Source organism: Oratosquilla oratoria, chromosome 33, assembly GCF_046742065.1.
Source record: "Oratosquilla oratoria isolate Oo_2021 chromosome 33, ASM4674206v1, whole genome shotgun sequence".
Lineage (NCBI taxonomy): Eukaryota > Metazoa > Arthropoda > Malacostraca > Stomatopoda > Squillidae > Oratosquilla > Oratosquilla oratoria.
The window spans coordinates 37,485,694-37,508,064 of record NC_134809.1 but is presented as its reverse complement, the minus strand read 5'-3'; the positions used below and the strand labels follow the sequence as shown (position 1 = coordinate 37,508,064).

General features: G+C 39.9%; 1 protein-coding gene across 9 annotated transcripts in view; it reads right to left on the bottom strand.

The window, feature by feature from the left end:
• Positions 1-22,371, bottom strand: part of LOC143017841 (tRNA endonuclease ANKZF1-like) — a 161,792-nt gene that overhangs the window by 82,583 nt on the left and 56,838 nt on the right. For all 9 annotated transcript variants that reach the window (XM_076172781.1, XM_076172784.1, XM_076172782.1 and 6 more), the window contains 3 exons: positions 15,901-15,991; positions 10,375-10,578; positions 6,989-7,054 (listed from right to left, as the gene is read on the bottom strand). In XM_076172781.1, coding sequence (XP_076028896.1) covers positions 6,989-7,054; positions 10,375-10,578; positions 15,901-15,991 — 361 coding nt within the window. The remainder of the gene's footprint in view (positions 1-6,988; positions 7,055-10,374; positions 10,579-15,900; positions 15,992-22,371) is intronic.

Genomic DNA, 22,371 nt, shown 5'->3' with positions numbered 1-22,371 from the left:
GGGGCTGTTGATTGACTGATTTATAGTTTATGGTGCAGCAACATCTAGGTAATATGGCACCACTTATAGACTCTCTAAATGTGGCAAATATGAAACTGAAATTCATGTTTGTAATCAAATTCTGGTGTGGTAAGATTAACCACTTCAGTACGACTCAAATTCTCACATGCAGCATCAGCTGCCATATATAATTTGCATCACAATACTTGCATTATAAAATATAAAGTCACTGCTGCATTATTTGTTCTCTTTTACTCTGAGTTATAATAAACACAGAAAACATGATCAAACTAGTTCACAGAATCAGGGGTTAACTCATGTACAACTACAAAAAAATATAAGTAATCAAGATGCCAATGCTGGCATCCTTGTGTACCCACTCATGCCTCATGACGCCTACGTAGGCATCATCGTACCAAAGTGGTTAATAAAAAGGTATCTAAAAATGATTGTAAAAACTATGGAATGGGGTGAGTCAATATGATGAAATAAATGTTCACAAGTGGAGCAATGATTTTTTTGAAAGGCCAGTGTTCTCTACAAACATGAGTACCTCATATCCTAGGAAATGGGTCTTTTTTCCCAGTATTTGTGAGATAGAGAATACTCCATCCTCAACATGACAATGGAAGAGGCATCGCTCTTGCTGGTCCATCAGACTGGGACACTCTACCAGAACATGTCATACTGTTAGGGGGACTAAGCAGTCATCAGAGAATGATAGTCTTTGCTGGGACATGAGGTATCCATGAGCGAGATGTGTGTGGTCTGTCAGAAGATGGGTCAATGCAGTCTCTAAGTGGTGTCTTTGAATGTGTTCATATGTCCATGGACAGAAAACTAGGGGGGTTATCCCCCCTTCTTGGAAGTGGTAATCAAAGTCTCCCACCTGTTCTGTCATCTGGCAAGATCTGTTGTTCATGTAGTGGAGTACCTGTCATTGAATGGAATGGGGTTGGAAAGGGCAATCTCATTTGCTGGCTCTTTGGCCAGCTTATCAGCCTTCTCATTCCCTGGAATCCCCACACGTGCTGGGACCCAGCAAAATCCAAAGTTGTAGCTTCTGCTCTGGAGTAAGTAGAGCCACTCAAAAACTGATAAAACAAGAAGATCAAGGGAAGGACTAAAATGTTCCATAGCAGAGAGAACACTACAAGTCACTAAAAATTGTAAAAGACAAAATGGGAAGGGTAAAGATGATTCTTAAAGCTTGGAAAATGGCAGATAGCTCTGATGTAAAAAACCAAAGCTACACTGGGGAGGCTACCACCTCAACTTGTACACTCTATAAAGGATTTGTGGGAAAACCCAGTTTCGGCTGTGGCATTCCTTGGGGAGACGGGACTGCTCAGACAGACAGTCTAGGGAACAACAACAACAACTTGTCACACCACATGTTCCCCTTGCTGACTCACAACACAGTTTTAGGCCACTACACTCCACAAACACTCTTCTGATAAACCTCACACAAAGAATTTTAGATGGCATCAATTCAGATAGGCCCCACCACAGAACACTTCTTATAACATTAGACATTAGTAAAGCTTTTTATGCTATCCCCCGCCACAACCTAACAAATAAAATATATAACACAGACATGCACAATAACACCAAAAGATGGTTGGCCAATTATCTGGCAGGTAGGAATGCTTACGTGTCATATAATGGCCAATCATCGCACATCAGAAACATTAAGAATGGAGTACCACAGGGCTCTGTTCTATCCCCCACGCTCTTTAATCTATACATGCATGACTTACCCACACCAGACACCTCAGAAATACAAATCTCTTCCTACACAGACGACATAACAATCACATGCACACATCGTAACACAGACAAAGCTGCAGAAATAATCCAGCCATACCTTGATACACTCAACACATGGTTCATCACAAACAGACTCAAAATAGCTCCAACCAAATCTACAGCAACACTTCTCACCAACTGGACAAAAGATCGGTGCCATCTGCGTAGAGCTGATGGCCAGGGGTGGTTGCTGCTGATTGGCCCCCAACTCTTGGGGTTGGGGGGTGGTCCCACGACGTAGACGTTGCAGCTTACGATACATCCATGTCTTTCAAACAACACATCACAAACATAAAAAACAAATGCACACCTAGACTTAATGCACTTAAGTCAATCACAGGAACAACATTTGGACAAAACAAAGAAACTAATATAACAATATACAAACAATGCATACGCTCAGTGATGAATTATGCGAGTCCTGCATGGGCTCCTAATCTCAGTGAGACACACCACAACACCCTTCAAATCATACAAAACAAAGCCCTAAAAACAATTACAGGCTGCACAAATACATCACCTACAGACCATTTACACCATGAAACAAAAGTCCTCAAAGTCAAGGACCACCTCGACATGAGAGGCACACAAACACTTGCTGCAGCCACCACAAACACATCACACCCGCTACACTACATAGCAGAACACCCACACACACCAAGAAACATTAAAACTACACCCAAAGACCTTTATTACGCACAGATACTCTCTTCTCTTCCTCCACAACCACCAAATACCAGCCTCCGGAAACATATTCATAATCATATCACTCACCGCTCCATTAACACACTGAAAGACAACACACTGCTGCATGCCAGACCCCCTGATATCCACCCTTCTGAATCCTCTCTCCCACGAAAGGACAGAGTCCACTTGGCCAGACTGCGATGCGGTCACCACCCAGCACTTCTAAGCTACCAGAAGAGGCTGGACGACCGTGTTGTGAACAGCTGCCCAGGATGTAACACTTCACCCCATACCATACAACACATAATGGAAGACTGCATTATACACAATCATGCACGCAAACAACACAACATACACTCTATAAAGGATTTGTGGGAAAACCCAGTTTCGGCTGTGGCCTTCCTTGGGGAGACGGGACTGCTCGGACAGACAGTCTAGGGAACGACAACAACAACAACAACTGGACAAAAGAACACAAATACATACCTCATCTCTACATCAACAACACTCTAATACTACACACACACCGAAAATTCTTGGTGTAACATACGATACATCAATGTCTTTCAAACAGCACATCACAAACATAAAAAACAAATGCACACCTAGACTTAAGTCAATCACTGGAACAACATTTGGACAAAACAAAGAAACTAATACAACAATATACAAACAATGCATACGCTCAGTGATGAATTATGCGAGTCCTGCATGGGCTCCTAATCTCAGTGAGACACACCACAACACCCTTCAAATCATACAAAACAAAGCCCTAAAAACAATTACAGGCTGTACAAATACAACACCTACAGACCATTTACACCATGAAACAAAAGTCCTCAAAGTCAAGGACCACCTCAACATGAGAGGCACACACTCTTGCCGCAGCCACCACAAACACATCACACCCACTACACTATATAGCAGAACACCCACACACACCAAGAAACATTAAAACAACACCCAAAGACCTGTATCACACACAGATACTCTCTTCTCTTCCTCCACAACCACCAAATACCAGCCTCCGGAAACATATTCATAATCATATCACTCACTCTCCATTAAAACACTGAAAGACAACACACTGCTGCATGCCAGACCCCCTGATATCCACCCTTCTGAATCCTCTTTCCCACGAAAGGACAGAGTCCACCTGGCCAGACTGCGGTGCGGTCACCACCCAGCACTTCTAAGTTACCAGAAGAGGCTGGATGACCACATTGTGAACAGCTGCCCAGGATGTAACACTTCACCCCATACCATACAACACATAATGGAAGACTGCATTATACACAATCATGCATGCAAACAACACAACATACACTCTATAAAGGATTTGTGGGGAAAACCCAGTTTTGGCTGTGGCATTCCTTGGGGAGACGGGACTGCTCGGACAGACAGTCTAGGGAACGACAACAACAACAACTGAATGAAGGGAATATAACACCATATATCCCAGTATGAGACTTTGAAATATCTGTAAATACTGGGATGGAGTCGGAATGTGTGGAACAGTGTTCTTGGAATAATGTATGGTTCTCATACTTTGGTAACATATTTTTATTAGGAATATCGGGGGTGCAGACAGTATTATTGGGGAATTGCCAGTAACCAACTCTAGGAAATTAATAGGGACATACAGAAATGGAAGGTACATTTAATATCATGGCAGATGCTACCCTGAAGCTGAAAGGTTTAGGGAAGCTTGGGTGAGATGCATAGAGCTGTTAGCATGAGTCTTGGATACTGACATACAAAAAACTAACTCAGGAAGATGCTGAACTTGATACCAGCATTTCAGCAATGAGGACTGGTGACATAAGTCCAATGGAAGGATGCCTGCATCAACCAGCAAGCTCAGTATTGGGGATGAGTGGAACACATCAGCTGCTAATTGAGAGTGATTGAGAAAAGTGAGTAAATGCCTTGGGGGTTTAAAAAGTGTAATGAGAAATAGACATTTGGGAATGTATGCTAAGAGGAGATTGTGCTGACAGCACTGTATGGGGCAGAAACACAGAACATAAGAGAGGAACAGAGGAGGAGTTTGTATGTATTTTTACCTAGTTGTATTTACCTAGTTGTATTTTACAGGATGAGAGCTATGCTCGTAGTGACCCATTTTCGTATCTCTCCACATCCAGTTTATTCTTAAAATCTTGTATAGTTTTGGCACTCACTGTTTCACTGTTTACTTTGTTCCAGACATCAATCACTCTATGTGGGAAGATATTCTTTTTCAAATCTCTTCTGTAACTGTCCTTCCCTAGCTTCTTTTTGTGTCCTCTTGTTTCTCTTCTGTCCCATTTTAATAAGTCACCTCTATCAAGAATTTCCATCCCTTTCATAATTCTGTAAATGGTCAACAAATCACCTCTTTCTTTTCTCTGTTCCAGTGTTGATAGATAATTTCTCCAATCTTTGTATGTCAAATGTGATAGTGTAGGTGCCATTTTTGTTACTGCTCTTTGAATTCTTTCTAATTTTCTAATGTTTTTTTTTGTGCTAGGTGGCCAGTGTTGCAGCATACTCTAGTTTAGGTCTTATTAGTGTAACCACTATTTTCTTTACCATTTCTTCATCCATGTAGTTGAAGCCCACTTTCATTGATCTTAATAAGTTAAGAGTCTCTCCAAATAATTCATTGACATGTTTATCAGGTGTCAAGTCACTTGGGATGATCACTCCCGGGTCCCTTTCTGAATTGACTTTTTCGACTTCCTTGTTTCAATTTTATATTGACCCAATATTCTATTTTTGTTTTTTCCAAATTCCATTATGTTATATTTCTTAATGTTGAAGTCCATCTCACATCTCTGACTCCATTCCCATATTTTGTCCAGGTCTTCTTCTAGTGATCTGCAATCTTCTTCTGTGCTTACTCTCTTGAGTAATTTGGCATCGTCAGCAAAGAAGTTCATGTAACACTTCACTCCCTCATCCATACCATTTATATATATGGCAAACATTGGCTCTGTAAAGGAGCCAATACAGAGCTTTGCGGGACACCACTTATCACATCTTCCCAGTTCAAATTTTTGTCTTGTAACACTCTCACTTTTCTCCCACTTAAGAAATCCTTCATCCATTCCAGTAGCTTACCTTGTATTCCTCCTATTATTTCAATTTCTTTTATCAACCTTTTATGTAGTACTTTATCAAAAGCCTTCTGCAAGTCCAAGAAGGCACAATCTGCCCAACCATCTCTTTCTTGTATTATCTCCATTAATCTCAAGTAAAAGCATATTAAGTTTGTGGTACAAGATCTTCCACTTCTAAAGTCAAATTGTTTAGGGTTTAATATTTTATTCTCTTCCAAGTGGTTGATCCATTTGTATTTGAGGTGAGGTGCCTGAGAAGTATGATAGGGGTTACTAGGCTGGATAAAGTGAGAAATGAGGTGAGGAGGAGAACAGGGGTGGAAAGGGAGCTGGGAGATAGGGTTGATGAAAGAGTATTGGGATGGTTTGGACACATGGAAAGAATGAGTGAAGAAAGACTAGTAAAAGAGGTGTGGAAGGCAGAGGTGGAAGGAGTGGACATGAGGGGTCAACCTAGGATGAGATGGATGGATGGGGTAAAAGGGGCATTGGGAAAGAGGGAAATGTCTGTTGAAGAAGAACAGGAGAGGACAGAAGATAGGGGTAAATGGAGAATGGTTGTATATGGATGATGTGGTGATCCATGAGGGGGAGTGGGTGGGGGATGGTGGGTGAGAGATTATGTGTCAGAAATAAATTGATGCAGCATGAAAGGACTTCTCCCTGTCTTCTCCTTTTCTGTATGAGTGGATGGAGAAGGGGGGGCACCAATTTAATGAAGCAGCCTTGCTGTGGATGTGCTGTGTCTAGCAACACTGCTTCTGACCCAGGGCAGTGGGCAAGATGCAGGGATGACCTGTCATCCAGGAGGTGCCAAGATAAGAGGGAGGGAAGAGGGTGGAGGGGAGTGGAGTACGTTGGGGATGGAATGGGTGGGAGTGGTTTTTATGCCTTTGTTCTTCGGCTACCACTATGTAATGAAGCGGTGGGGGCAAGCCAGCTTTGGCTGTCAGGGCCCTGCTGGTGAGGAGCTTTGTCTTGCTGCACTGTTTCTGACCCAGACAGTGGGCCAAGTAGAGGGATGGCCCTTTATCCACAAAGAGCTATGATAAAGAGGGTGTTGGATTGGTGTGGGATGGGTGAGGGGTAAGTGCATGCTTTGGCTGGTCACCTCCCTCATAAGAGGTAAAAGATCTTTCAGTATATGTATGTTGTTTGGTGTTAAGATGAAGATTATATGTGCTCTTTTCTTGATTGTTGGAATTTTGTTGTGTATTCAGTAGTCCTGCATTTTACAATTAGGTAAATACAAAACAAATAACAGTCCAACATTTCTTGCCAGAACTATGGGAGGTCCCATAAACCACTCTTAGCTACTGTGAAACTGCAAGTTTCTTGTTAGTGAGATTCATGGAAAAAAGTAATTATAATAGCTATTTAGTTATTACCTTCTTCACTGTCTTCACTTATTTCTTGTGTATCCTCTTCATCTGATTCTGACTCTGAAGAACTACCTGACAAATGAAATAAATAAAATAATATAAATATCTTATGCTTTTTGGAATTAAAGGATAAACACACCACAATTTTCAAACCCAAATTTTCATAATTGACTTTTAGATTGTATCTAAAAAGATTTTTTTTTCCACCATCCTCAAGTTTTCTTACATATTCATTGGGATTTTTATTTCACCTAAACAAATTGTCTGCTACAAAAGTTGGGAATAGTGGTTAATGACATAATAAGTAATATTCATAATGACATAATGAGTAATATACTTGACATAATAATAATAATAACATAATAAGTAATATACTTGACAAAATAAGTAATATACTTGAAATAATAAGCAATATAATATTCATAATGACATAATAAGTAGTATACTTTACATAATAAGTAATATACTTGAATAAGTAATATTCCCTATGCTGCAAATGCAAGAGACTATCCATGTACAGGTACTCCTCGTTTGACGACCTACTCGGTTAATGACAACTCGGAGTAACGACGGGCTTTATGACGTCGTTTAACGTAAATCTCCCAAAGTTACGACGTCGTGTATGATAATTAAGTTGGCTGAGGCAAATTTGTATGATGTTATAATTGAACTTGTACGGTGGATATTAGCTGTGAGGTAAAGTGTTCTGAAGCTTAGGTCTACATTACCATCCTGCAAGCTGCAAAAACTACCTGGGGTACAGTGTATACTGGTAGTGGTAGATTTTTAGTTTCGACCATGGGCGCAATATAACAATAGAAAATTAATTATTAATTTTGTAAATTATAATGTATCAACGTAATATGCAATTTTACGAGCGGGTATGAAAAAAAATTGCTAAAACAGATTTCGTAACTAACGAAGTCATGTCGGATGAATGGTACACCATGTTTGTTATGATAGATGCCGATGTTGAAGAAATGAAAGGATGATAAATTAATTCGTCTAACCTAAACTAAACTAACCTAGCCTGTGTTTAATAAATCATTACCTGCAAATTAAATGTCATCCGGCTCGTCGTCGTTGTGAGAGACGTTGGCAAACGACAAAATGGCGTCCCGAGCCTATGCTACCGACTTCGTTCATTAGCATATTTTCTTGTAGCAAGGTATTTTCTACTTTCATTTCCGCCCACAAAATTGCATATTACGTTGATACATTTTAATTTACAAAATTAATAATTAATTTTCTATTGCTATATTGCGCCCATGGTCGAAACTAAAAAAATACCCCGGTATTCAATATGGAAAGTCAGCATACGCGGATTTGGTCATATACGGTAATTTTAGGAACCTAACCACCGTAAATAAACAGTAAGTAAAGCTTTAATGTACTGTATAAAAGAGGGAAAATACACGAAAATAAAGATACATGTATTGCTGGACATTGTACATACAGTACATGTACGTATATGTGTACACTTTTGCTTAACGACCAATTCGGTTAACGACGGCGCGCTGGTCCCAATTGCCGTCGTTAAACGAGGAGTACCTGTATTCCTCATATCAGTAAGAAAACTAAATTTGATGCAGATTGTACACATAAGTATCAGGGCATTAACCCCTTCCATACGGTGCCGCACACGTAGGCGTCATGAGGAGCAAGTGGATTCGCGACGCTGCCATATCGGCGTCTTGATTATATTTATTGTAGTCGCCCCTGTGTTTTTACATTCTCCCAAATGCGCCCTGAATCCCATGCTCTGTGGTTTTCAAAATTTGCGGGTGAAAGAGAGAACGATCGATATAAGCGGTGACTATATTTTATGATGCGAGTATTATTACGACACGTCATACGGCTGGCATTGGCTGCTGCCCGCGAGATTTAAGTCCCGTACCGAAGTGGTTAAGCCTTGTTCCTTGTTCTATATTAATAATTAAGTGTATTTACCCAATAGTATCATCACAAAGTTTGCTAGAATCTATATACAGTATATAACTTTTGGTCAAATACAATGTATTTATTTATACTTGAACGTACTTAGTATTTTTCAAGTACTTTATGTCTAAGTACAAGTACAAGTATCCTAGTATTGAATTTTTAACCCCTTCACTACGGGCCAAAATCTTGCGGGCAGCATTAGCTGCCAGACGTGCGATGTTGCGTCGTAATACTCGCATTATAAAAAATAAAGTTACTGCTTATATAGCTCATTCTCTTTCACCCGTGAATTTTGATAACCATAGAAAATATGATGAAGCCAGTTTACAGAGTATGGGGGTCATGCAGGTACGACTACAAAAAATATAATCAAGACGCCGACATCAGCATCCTCGCGTACCCACTTGCTCCTCATGACGCTTATGTAGGCATCATCATATCAAAGGAGTTAAACTTCAAGTACAAATAAATGAAAATCTGTACTTAGTCCAAGTACAAGTACATATACTTGGACCCAACCCTTATGCCATAGCTTCATCATGGTCATGGCTATACACATGTATGTTGTTAGGCATTAGTCTAATACATGATGTACATGCAGGCTAGGCCTACATGATGTATTACTATGAAAAGAATGCAAACAAATGCTGTTTCCAGGGTCACCATTATCCAAGTTTTACTGAATCATGAGGTTCTGCAAGACTGAATAAAGAGTCTTGGACAACAAAGACAATAATAGGTATGAACCATGAAGTTGTGTGCATCCATTTGGCCAACAGTGCATTGTTTTCTTCTTTGTTTTGGTTGTCATTTTTGCCATGTTCAGAGTCTGAACCAGAGTAATTTCCATCACTAATGTGCTCAAACATATACCCTCAACCCAGGCATGATCTCCCAATCTTGTTCATCCCCTGTGAGATCAACAGACCCTGAATTTTACTTTCACTTGAAGTAGAAGAATTTTCATTATCACTATCTGAGAAATATTCCATTTGTATTGAGTCAGCCATGGTCATCAATACACTATACTACATCATCAATGGAACATAGTGCTGGTGACAGTTTTTTTTTGCAGATGATAGATGTTGGAGCAGAGTAGGGATAAAAAAAAAATAGCTTGGTATTTTCAATCAATGGAGCAAATTGAAGAAAAAATATATATATATTTTAGATGTAATTTATCATACATTTATGTAAAGTAATATTCATGCTGTGCTATGTGCTTATCCTTTAGAGATAAAAAAAATAAATATCTTAATCCAAAATAGAACTAAATCTAAAACTAGCACAATTCTACTGGATCAAGAACAAAGATTTTGTACAATTAGTGTAGAAAAATTACATTAGCTTTAATTATACGTTCATTTGATATAACAATGAAAAAACTCATATATCTAAATTATATTGTTTAATTTCTATGTCAAATATTTTTCATGCATAACAATACTTACTGATATTATTTATAAACTGTTCCTCTGTAAGAAATTTTTTCCCATCCATAGAGCGTTTCAGATTGGCTCGATGAAGGTCCTGGCCATAGTGGTTCACTTGTTCTTGGCGTGATGTAAAGGTGAGGTTGCAATAAGAGCATTTCATGGAAACAGCTGATGTTGGCAAACTTGGATTAAACAGTGGGAGTCCAACAGCACAATGTTCTAGTGTTCCACATAGAATAAAAGAAAGAAAAAAAAAAATCAGAAAGTAAAATCTATATATGGGTTACATCATCAAAGATATGTACTTAATAAAAGAAAATATTTTTATTACTGGAAGAAATATACACACTTTTTACCATGACTTGCATCACAGCAACATAATACAGAAAGCCAGTAAGGCCAACTTTCTCAAGGCCTGTGAAAATAAAGGGGGCACAAGAACTGTTGGGAGCAACTGACTTGAGAAGGTTCAAGGACTGACAAGACCTCAAATTGGATATTTAAAGAATGCAGGGCACAACTAGCAGAGAAGACTGATGACATAATTGTGTGCTCATTTGTTTTAGAATCTGAGAAGGACTGGGATAAAGGCATAGATTTGTTATTGTTTGCCACTAGAATAACTAAACATGAGGATTTAGGACTTCCTCCTTTTTATGTGATGTTTGGTAGAACCCTACAAGAAGTTTGTTGGTACATACATACATATACCAAGGCTTTTTCCCCCTTTCAAGGGGGGTAGCCAAAAAGGGAAAGGCATAAAAACACTCCCACCCATTTCATCCCTAAATACACTCCACACCCCTCCCACCCTCCCTCTCATCTGAGCACCTCCTGGATGACGGGTCATCCCTGCACCTTGCCCACCGCCCTGGAAATTAGCTAGGAAGAATTTAGAAAATTTTCAAGAAGTCACTAAGGGATATTATGATAGGAAAGCAGTTAGGGGAGAGTTCAACATTGGTATATTCTAATTTTGCGACCAAAGCTTACTTCACTACATCCAAAATATGAAGGACCATTCAAGGTAATAGAGAGAAGAGGTGGTGATAATTATGTAATAGGAAATCCTAACAAGAGATCAGGAGTCAAATAGATACATGTTGATATATTTGTGTGATCAAGACAGGACAAGTTGATGGGAAATTTGATTCAGATATTAGGGATTTAAATTTTTTATTTTTTTTTATTATTATTTTTTTTTATGATTTAGATAGGTCAGATATGAGTGAGACATTAAAGGGAGCTCTGTTGTCACTTGAAGGGAAGAGCTTTTTCCCCTTTATAAAGGAGGTAGCCAAGCATGTACCTATTCCCACCCATTCCACTCCCCTCCACCACTTTTTCCTCCCTCTCTGCAAATGTGCCCAGATATTTTCCACATGCCCTATTATTACCCAAGCCACCACTCATAACATCATCCTAAAAGGAGCAAAACCAATGAGACAAACTCCTTACAGAATGTTGCCCCAGAAAAGGATGAACATGGTGGATGAAGTGGATCAACTGATAAAGCAAGGAGTAGCTGAACCTAGTACTAGTCCCTTGGGCTTTGCCAGATGCTCTAGTACCCAATCCTAGAGGCGAGTGGCATTTATGTATTGAAAGTGGCTTTTGACTATTTAGATGAGGAAATGGTAAAGAAAATATTATTTACACTGATAAGACCAAGATCGGAGTATGCTGCAACACTATGGACTCCCAGCACTAAAAAGAATATGTGGAAATTAGAAAGAATACAAAGAGCAACAACAAAGATGGCACCAACACTCTCCAAATTGACATATGAACAAAAATTATCTAAATTGGAACTACCAACCCTGGAACAAAGAAGAGAAAGAGATCTACTGACTAATTACAGAATTATGAAAAGAACGGAAGTCCTAGATGGAGATGATTTATTAAAATGGGACAAGATAAAAACAAGAGAAAATGAAAAGAAACTCAAAAAGGATAATTATAGAAGAGATCTGAAAAAGAATAGCTTCCCACACAGTGGTGGATATCTAGAATAAATTAGATGAAGTAACAGTGTGTGCAAATACCATTCAAGAATTTAAGAACAAACCTGATGCTGAAAGATACAAAGATAGGTCACTATGAGCATAACTCCCTTCCTGTATAATACAACTAGGTAAATAAATAGGTAAATATAGAAGGGTAAACACAGTCACAAAGGCAGCAGGCCCTGACCCTCTCCCTAAGATAGATGACTTGATTGAAGAAGTTGCATCAGCTAAATTCAAGTGTGAGTGTAGTAGTTTCAGAGGGATTAGCTTGTTAAGTGTAAAGTTGGGAAGGCTTATGGGAGGGTCTTGATTGAGAAGATTAGGAGAGGAACAGAGGGAGTAAATGGTGAGGAACAGTGTGGATTTAGGACAGGTAGAGGTTTTGTAGATCAGATCTTTGTGGTAAGACAGATATGTGAGAAAGCCATAGGAAAAGGTAAAGATGTTTTTTGGACTTTTATGGATCTGGAAAAGGCTTATGACAGGGTAGATAGGAAGGCATTGTGGGAGGTTTTGCAGATATACGGTATAGGAGGAAAGCTTTTAGGAGCTGTCAAGAGTTTTTACAAGAGTAGTAGTGCATGTGTCAGGATTAGAATTGGAGAGAGTGGTTCAAGGTAAAGGTGGGACTTTGTCAGGGATGTGTTATGTCACCCCGGCTGTTCAACTTATACATGGATGGGGTGGTGTGAGAGGTAAATGCAAGGGTAGTGGGTCAGGGATTGGAGATGATTAAAGAAAATGGAGAAAAGTGGGAGGTGAGCCAGCTGTTGTTTGCAGACGACACTGCACTTGTAGCAGGATCAGAGGAGGGAATGAGGAAGTTAGTAACAGAGTTTGAGAGTGTGTGTGAAAGAAGTTGAAGATAAATGTGGGTAAAGTAAGGCGATGAGATGTACAAGAGGAGAAATTGGCAGCAGACTGGAAGTGAGCATTAAGGGAGAGTGACTGGAAGTGGATAGTTTTAGATACTTGGGTGTGAATGTGGCAGGGGAGAGAGGAGTAGGGGTGTGGGTAGAATGTAGATTGAGAGAAGAAAGTAAATGCCTTGGTGGATTAAAAAGTGTAATGAGAAACAGACATTTGGGAATGGATGCTAAGAGATGATAGTATGAAGGAGTGACTGTGCCGACAGGACTGTATATAAAGAGAGGAAGAGAGAAGGAGTTTGAATGTGTTTGAGATGAGGTGTCTGAGAAGTATGATAGGGGTTACTAGGCTGGATAGAGGAAGAAATGAGGTGAGGAGGAGAACAGGGGTGGTAAGGGAGTTGGGAGATAGGGTGGATGAAAGAGTATTGGGATGGTTTGGACACATGGAAAGAATGAGTGAAGAAAGACTAGTAAGAGAGGTATGGAAGGCAGATGCGGAGGGAGTGAACATGTGGGGGCGACCTAGGATGAGATGGATGGATGGGGTAAAAGGGGCTTTGGGAAAGAGGGGAATGTCTGTTGAGGAAGGATGGGAGAGGACAGAAGACAGGGGTGAATGGAGAATGGTTGTATATGGATGATGCTGTGATGCATGAGGTGGAATGGATGGGGGATGGGGGGTGAGGTAGTATGTGTGAGAAAAATTTGATGCAGCCCAAAGGGATTTCTCCCCGTCTTCTCCTTTTCTGCATGGGGGGACAGAGAGGGGGGTCGCCGATTTAATGAAGTGGCCTTGCTATGGATGTGCTGTGTCTTGCAACACTGCTTCTGACCCAGGGCAGTGGACAAGATGCAGGGATGACCCATCATCCAAGAGGTGCCAAGATAAGAGGGAGGGTAGAGGGTGGAGGGGAAAGGAGTGTATTAGGGATGGAATGGGTGGGAATGGTTTTTATGCCTTTGTTTTTTGGCTACCTCCCTTGTAAGGGGGAAAAAGCCTTTGGTATATGTATGTATGTATTTACAAACACAATTTACCCAAAGGCGAGTAGGCAAGGAGTTGCAAAAGTTCGCTCTCAATGTTATATTTATAAACAATGGCCTGATACCCATTGCTGATTATCTAACCTAAGATATGCAGAGATTTGAGATTGCTTAAGTAAACAAAATTGCATATAGACTTGTAACAATTAATCTGATTGGAGAAAGGGTGGAGAAAATTAAATTGGTTTACAACTGTAAGAGCATGCCCTTTTGGGGGGATCTTAAATATAAAGATCATTGGACTAAAGAAATCACTACATCACTGCAAAGCTCACCTAGGACCTTGCTTGCATTTTCTCTGGGGACTCCTCGAGTGTAACTCGGAAAAGCAAGTTGTAATATATTTTGAAGAAGTAAATCAAGAAAAATACTCACAATTTAATTTACCCTTAATTGAAGAATTCATCTGAAGGAAATTTTTTTTAACAGTGAATGATTGGAGGGACAGGGCTTACCAACTAAAATTGTGATTGACTAACAAAACAGTGGGAATAAAGACAGTTGTGAAAGGTGGTAGAAAATGAAAAGGAGGTTGAAAGTGGTGGCAGCGGGTTAGATGGGTGTCATGTGGATTGTCTAAAAAAGGTAGGTACAGTGATGGTGGACTGGCCGGTGAAGTTTTTTAATGCTTGTCTAAAAGAGGGTAGAGTGCTGGATGACAGGACTGCCTGTATAGTTCTGCTTTACAAGGTAAAAGGGGACAAGTATAAGTATAGTAGCTTCAGAGGGATCAGTTTGTTGAGTGTAGTTAGGAAAGCTTATGGAAGGGTTTTGACTGAGAGGATTAGAAGAACAGAGGGATTAATTGATGAGGAACTGTGTGGGTTTAGGAATGGTAGGGGTTGCATGTATCAGATTTTTGTGGCAGGGCAGATATGTGTGAAAGTTTTAGGAAAAGGTAAGGATGTTTTTTGGGCCTTCGTGGATCTGGAAAAGGCTTATGACAGGGTAGGCAAGAGGGCACTGTGGGAGGTATTGTGGATATATGGGATAGGAGGAAAACTGTTAAGAGCAGTCAAGAGTTTTTATGAGAGTAGTAGAGCCAGTGCTAAAATTAGAAATAGAGAGAATGGTTTGAGGTAAAGGTGGGACTTCACCAGGGATGTGTCATGTTGCCTTGGCTTTTCAATTTTCAATTTATACATGGTGCAAGAGGTAAATACAAGGGTTATGGGATGAGGATTGGAGATGGTTAAAGGAAATGGAGAAAAATGGGAGATAAGCCAGTTGTTGTTTGCTGATGACACTGAGCTTGTAGTAGGATCAGAGGAGGGATTAAGAAAGTTAGTGACAGAGTTTCAGGAGATGTGTGAAAGAAAGAAGTTGAAGATAAATGTGGGTAAAAGTAAGGTGATGGGATGTGCAAGGGGAGAGGATGGCAGCAGATTGGATGTATTAAGGAAGAGCAGCTGGAAGTGATAACTTTAGATATTTGGGGGTAAATATGGCAGGAAAGGGAGTGGAGGTATAGACAGATTAAAAAGTGTAATGAGAAATAGACATTTTGGAATGGATGCTAAGAGATTGTATGAAGGGGTGATTTAGCTGATAGCACATTTCAATACAAGAACTAATAAACAAAAAAATTATATATATATATATATACATATATTCACCTTCTGATGGTGTTGATGTTGATGCTTTGGAGAACTTCAAATGTTCCATAGTTCCTTTAGCCAAACGAAGTCCAATCATCAAAGGAACAATCTGCACAAGAATTTATATTCATTAGATCATAATTATGTACATACAGCAAAGTATTCAATCAATCAATTGGTGCTTGTGAGTTTCATTAAGGGAGTGTCGCCAGCGATCAATTGAAAAATTCTGCTACATGAGCGAATTTTAGGTAAACATTTCAAAAGAATCTCTATGATGGTGACAACATTCATACAAAGTTATACAGCTGTATTTTGCTTCTATTTTTTTTATACAAAATAAAATATATAAAATATTGGCAACCTCTGGCAGCCCTATTGCATAAAAAAGCATTCTATATATTGAAATAGCATCAACATTTCTATAGTTTTTTTTGTTTTCTGCTACAGAATTGTATTTATGGAGATATTTGGCAACTCCACCCACCAGCATACCCCACAAAAACAATGGACAGGGCATCAGTACTCTTCAAATGGTCAAAGTAAGGTGGTGTCGTTCCTGGCACTCTCACTGTACACCACAATTTGGATTTCTCGCCCTGTATTTTTGCTGTGATCATGGGAAAATTAACAAGAAACAAGAGAGTGAAGCAGCAAAATCTCGAGAGGGCCCGTGAGTGCCTGAAAAAGAAAGAGGAGGAAAGCATCACAGCTGCACCCAGCACTCCACAACCATCTACTAGCCACACCCACCTTACACCTCCTCCACCCACACCACACCACTCACCCTCACCTCACATCTCATCAGCAAAGAAGAGGAAATTGGAGATTTGCTATACATCACAACCATTAAACAAATGGTCACAAAAATTTAAATCCCCCATTCTGTAAAGTTTATACTTTTGTTCTTTCTGTTGTAATATCTTTAGTTGTTCTTTATGGATTTTTGTAATTTTTGTTACATTTGAAAGAAAACTTCATGCTCTTTATTTTCTACAGTAAAAAATAAAAGAAATTTGAATATATTTTTTCTATTTATGAAACCTAAATCTTGCAGCATTTTTTAATTATTCAGAGAAACAAATTAATAAAAAAACCAGAGGTATTAGTTTGATAAAATATATTCAATAATTTTTGTTCCCCAGACTCTAAGCTTTCCTTTTATACCAAGCTGAATGATGTGGAAGGATTTTCCATTAAGTAATGAGAGCTTCACTATATCTTCTCTATGCTTTATATATACATGGGAGGAACACAATACCCTGAGGAATTATAAATACATATTTGAAAATTTAATTTCACCTACTCTATAAAGTGATGCAATGCTCCCTTAAGTGGAAAACTTGCAGCCCAACAGTTGCTGGCAATGGTCCCTGGAACTCCCAGATCTCTTTTGGATGAGAATTTAGACTGTTGTCTATATTGTATTTACTTGACTTCACTTTATTGTACCATACAGGAAAGGAGCAATACTCATTGGGTCTCATCTCCAACTCCCCAATTTGTTTTACCTAGCTTGAAATTCATGTACAGTTCCAACTTAATTTATTTCCTTGATTTCCAATTATCACCTTTATATTTGAATTCATGTATTATTCAAGCTTGGGCTATGTGACCTGAGCTATTCCAAGTATTTATGTATCTATTTGGAAATAATATATTTCTTCACATCCTTTAGAAATGTGGTCTTAATTTACTCCCATGCCCTTTTAAAGCCTTTCCATCTTTAATCAGGAGATCTCTTCTGTCAATGTAATCTATCCCCTGAATACTATAACCATATTACCTCTTCTTTTTGACCTTTCAAAGTTGTCAGACCCAGTGTTTCCAGTGTGGTATTGTTTCTACATTACCAGCCAAAAGTAGTAACGAGAGGAGAGCAGTCACCAGCTGTCAGCTCACCATGTGTGAAAAAGAGTAAGAAATACAGTTGAGGATGGAGATCTTCGGCCCAGTCCAGTAACCACGTGTCAGCCTCTCTGGGCTGTGCCTCTTGATGGAGGTGAGGGGGTTGATGGGTTATGAAAATGGATAGCTTTGCTGTCCTCACAGGGCCATCACATCCAGCTACATGTCATTGACCCTACTGTCAAGTATTCGATAGAGGAATTACCCAAGGTCAAATATGATGAAGTAAAGCCCTGGGGTAGAATTTTTTAAATGTAATGCAAATTGCAACATGATAGAATTTCATCTTCCTTACAGTACAGAATTATGACCTGCCTGATGTCATCATTTTAGTGTGGCCTACCACTGACAAACCTCTCTAGATTTGAGAAGCTATCTCCTTCCCAGTATTAATGTTACCCATACGAGAAACAAGTATTTGGGGATGGATACAAAAAGTAGGTCATATAAAGGAGTAATTGTCCCCAATGCTATATGGAGCAGAGATTTGGAATATAAGGTCAAAAGAAAGAGTATAGATTTTTGTGATGAATGATTCAAGAAATTTGATGTGTTCCAAGAATGGATAGTGAGAAATGTGGAGGTGAAGCAGGGAATGGGGGTGGAAAGAGCTGTTGGATAGGGTAAATTAAAGAATGCTAAGGTGGTTTGGACATATGGAAAAACTAATTGAGGAAAGACTAGCAAAAAGTGTGTGAAGCAGACTTGGATGGAATGAGCTTGACAAGAGGACCAGGAATGAGGTGGGGGATATATGTGGAATATCTATTAACCTGGGAAGAGAGTGAGCAAAGGATATGAGTGAATGGAAGGAGATTATGAATGGATGAAGGGATATTCTCACCTGATTAAAAAATTATTTTAGGTGGATAAGGAAGGTGCTCATCACAATATAATGAAGTGGTGGGAGCAAATAAGCTCTAGCTTCTGGGTCCTATTGTGGAAATACTGTGCCTCACTGCATTGCCTCTGACCTAAGCTGTATGACAGTGGACAGGGATGGCCTTCATCCATAAGGACTGATGGGAGAAGAGCTAAATAGTTTTCAATTGTGTATGAAGTGGGTGTATACTTTGTCTTGGACAACCCCCCTAATAAGGGGGAAAATGACTTTTGATATACATATCAATATCACAAGCACATTTTTAGTAAATTCTTCAAGAGGTGTTGTAACTACCACAAATTTTATCTAAAAGCCCACTGCTTATTGTATTTACTTAATTGTAATATACATACATACATATACCAAAGGCTTTTTCCCCCTTACACAGGGGGTAGCCAAAAAGAAAAAGGCATAGAAAACACTCCCACCCATTTCATTTTCCATATATTCCACTCCCCTCCACCCACCTCCCTCCCTCCTATCTTGGCACCTCCTGGATGACAGATCATCCCTACATCCTGTCCACTGCCCTGGGTCAGAAGCAGTGTCGCAAGACACAGCACATCCCCAGCAAGGCCACTTCATAAATTCGGCGACCCACCCCTCTCCGTCCCCTCATTCAGAAAAGGAGAATACAGGGAGAAATCCCTTCAGGCTGCGTCAAATTTTTTCTCATACACACTTTCTCACCCCCTATCCCCCACCCACTCCCCCTCATGCATCACAGCCTCATCTATACACAACCCTTCTCCATTCACCCTGTCTTCTGTCATCTCCCATCCTTCCTCTACAGACATTCCTCTCTTTTGTAAAGCCCCTTTCACCCCATCCATCCATCTCATCCTAGGACGCCCCTTCATATTCACTCCTTCCACGCTTCTTTTACTAATCTTTCTTCACTCATTCTTTCCATGTGTCCAAACCATCCTAATACTCTCTCATCAACCCTATCTCCCAGCTCCCTTTCCACCCGTGTTCTCCTCCTCACCTCCTCATTTCTCACTCTAGCCTAGTAACCCCCATCATACTTCTCAGACATTTCATCTCAAACACATTCAAACTCTTCTCTTCCTCTCTCATGTTCCATGTTTTTGCCCCGTACATTGCTGTTGGCACAATCACTCCTTCATATAACCTCCTCTTAGCATCCATTCCCAGATGTCCATTTCTCATTACACTTTTTAATCCACCAAGGCATTTACTTGCTTTTCTCAATCTACATTCTACCTCCACCCCCACTCCTCCCTTTCCTGCCACATTTGCACCCAAGTATCTAAAACTATCCACTTTCTCCAGTCTCTCTCCCTTAATGCTCACTTCCAGCCTGATGTCACTCTCCCCTTGTACCTCTCATCACCTTACTTTTACCCACATTTATCTTCAGCTTCCTTCTTTCACACACCTTCTCAAACTCTGCCACTAACTTCCTCAATCCCTCTTCTGATCCTGCTACAAGTGCAGTGTCGTCAGCAAACAACAGCTGGCTCACCTCCCACTTTTCTCCATTTTCTTTAATCATCTCCAACACCTGACCCACTACCCTTGCACCACTCTATCCATGTAAAGATTGAACAGCCAGGGCGACATAACACATCCCTGATGAAGTCCCACCTTTACCTCAAACCATTCACTCTCTCCATTTCTAATCCTAACACAAGCTCTACTACTCTCATAAAAACTCTTGACTGCTCTTAACAGCTTTCTTCCTATCCCATATATCTGCAGTACCTCCCACAGTGCCTTCCTGTCTACCCTGTCGTAAGCCTTTTCCAGATCCATAAAAGCCCAAAATACATCCTTACCTTTTCCTATAGCTTTCTCACATATCTGCCTAACCACAAAAATCTGATCTACACATCCCCTACCTGTCCTAAAACCACACTGTTCCTCACCAATTACTCCCTCTGTTCCTCTCCTAATCCTCTCAATCAAGACCCTCCCATAAGCCTTCCCAACTACACTTAACAAGCTGATCCCTCTGAAACTACTACACTCACACTTGTCCCCTTTCCCCTTGTAAAGTGGAACTATACAGGCACTCCTCTAGTCCTCTGGCACTGTACCCTCTCTTAAACAAACATTAAATAACCTCACCAGCCAGTCCACCATCACTGTACCTCCTTTATTCAGACATTCTGCATGGCATCCATCCAACCCAGGTGCCTTACCTGCTCTCATCATCTTAACAACTGCCTTCACTTCATCCATCCCTATTTCTCCATTTTCCTCACTCATCACTCTCATTTTCTTAGAGCTTCCCACTGCAACTACCTTTCCCTCCCTATCCTCCTTCACATTTAGCAACTCCCTAAAATACTCTGCCCACCTTCCTCTCACTGCCTTCTCTTCCATTATCATCTCTCCATCTTCACCTTTTACCTTTTCCTCTCTACTTGATTCGCCTCCTCTTCCTCTTTTAATTTCCTTCCAAAACATCTTTTTATTACTTTCAAAATTTTCTGTCATACTCTTTCCCCATTTCACATCTGCTCTCCTCTTTGCTTCCTTTATCTTATGCTTAACTTCCTTTATCTTATGCTTAACTTCCTTTCTCTTTACTTTGTACCTCTCATATGATTCCCTCATCCTATTTGTAATATACAAGATAGAAACTATGCTTATAGAAGTCCCATTCTTGTGTCTCCAATGATCAAACTCTGGTTTACATTTCCTTATGATGTCCACCTGAATTGTTCCTTCAATTTCATCACAAAAATTAATGTATCTGTGGGAAAACTATTTCTTCCAAGAATCTCATCTTAATTTTGTTGTTGTTGTTGTTGTTGTTGTTCCCTAGACTGTCTGTCTGAGCAGTTCCATCTCCCCAAGGAATGCCACAGCCGAAATGGGGTTTTCCCACAAATCCTTTATGTATGTTGTGTTGTTTGCTTGGATGATTGTGTATAATGCAGTGTTTCATGACGTGTTGAATAGTATGGGGTGAAGTGTTACATCTTGGGCATTTGTCCACAATGTGGTCATCCAGTCTCTTCTGGGAGAGAGGATTCATAGGGATGGATATCAGGGGTCTGGCATGCACCAATGTGTTGTCTTTTAGTGTGTTAATGGAGCAGTGAGTGATGTGATTATGAATATGTCTCCAGAGGCTGGTATTTGGTGGTTTTGGAGGAAGATATAGATATTTGGGTTTTTTTTTTTTTTTTTTTTTTATTGGTGTGTGTGGGTGTTCTGCTATGTAGCATAATGGGTATGCTGTTTTTGTGGAGGCTGCAACAAGTGTTTGTGTGCCTCTCATGTCAAGTTGATCTTTGACTTTGAGGACTTTTATTTCATAGTGTAGGTGGTCTGTAGGTGTTGTATATGTGCAGCCTGTAATTATTTCTAATGCTTTGTTTTGTATGGTCTGAAGGGTGTTGAGGTGTGTCTCAATGAGATTAGGTACCCATGCTGGACTCACATAGTTCACCGCTTCTTATGTCCTCTGATGTCTTTCACCCCATGATAATACATTTTTGTCTATCTTGTTCACACCTTTCATAATTTCAAAGACAATAATTGTGGCATGCAAATTGCCTAGTCTATCAGCTTAGCTAGGAATCATCTTAGTTGCTGCCTTTTATATTTTCTATCTTTGTGGTAACTTTCCTTTTGTGTGGGGACAGACACACACTCAGTGAGGAGCAATGATTGATGCTCAGAGTGCCTTTTAACAGCACCAGATGAAGACATTTACCAAC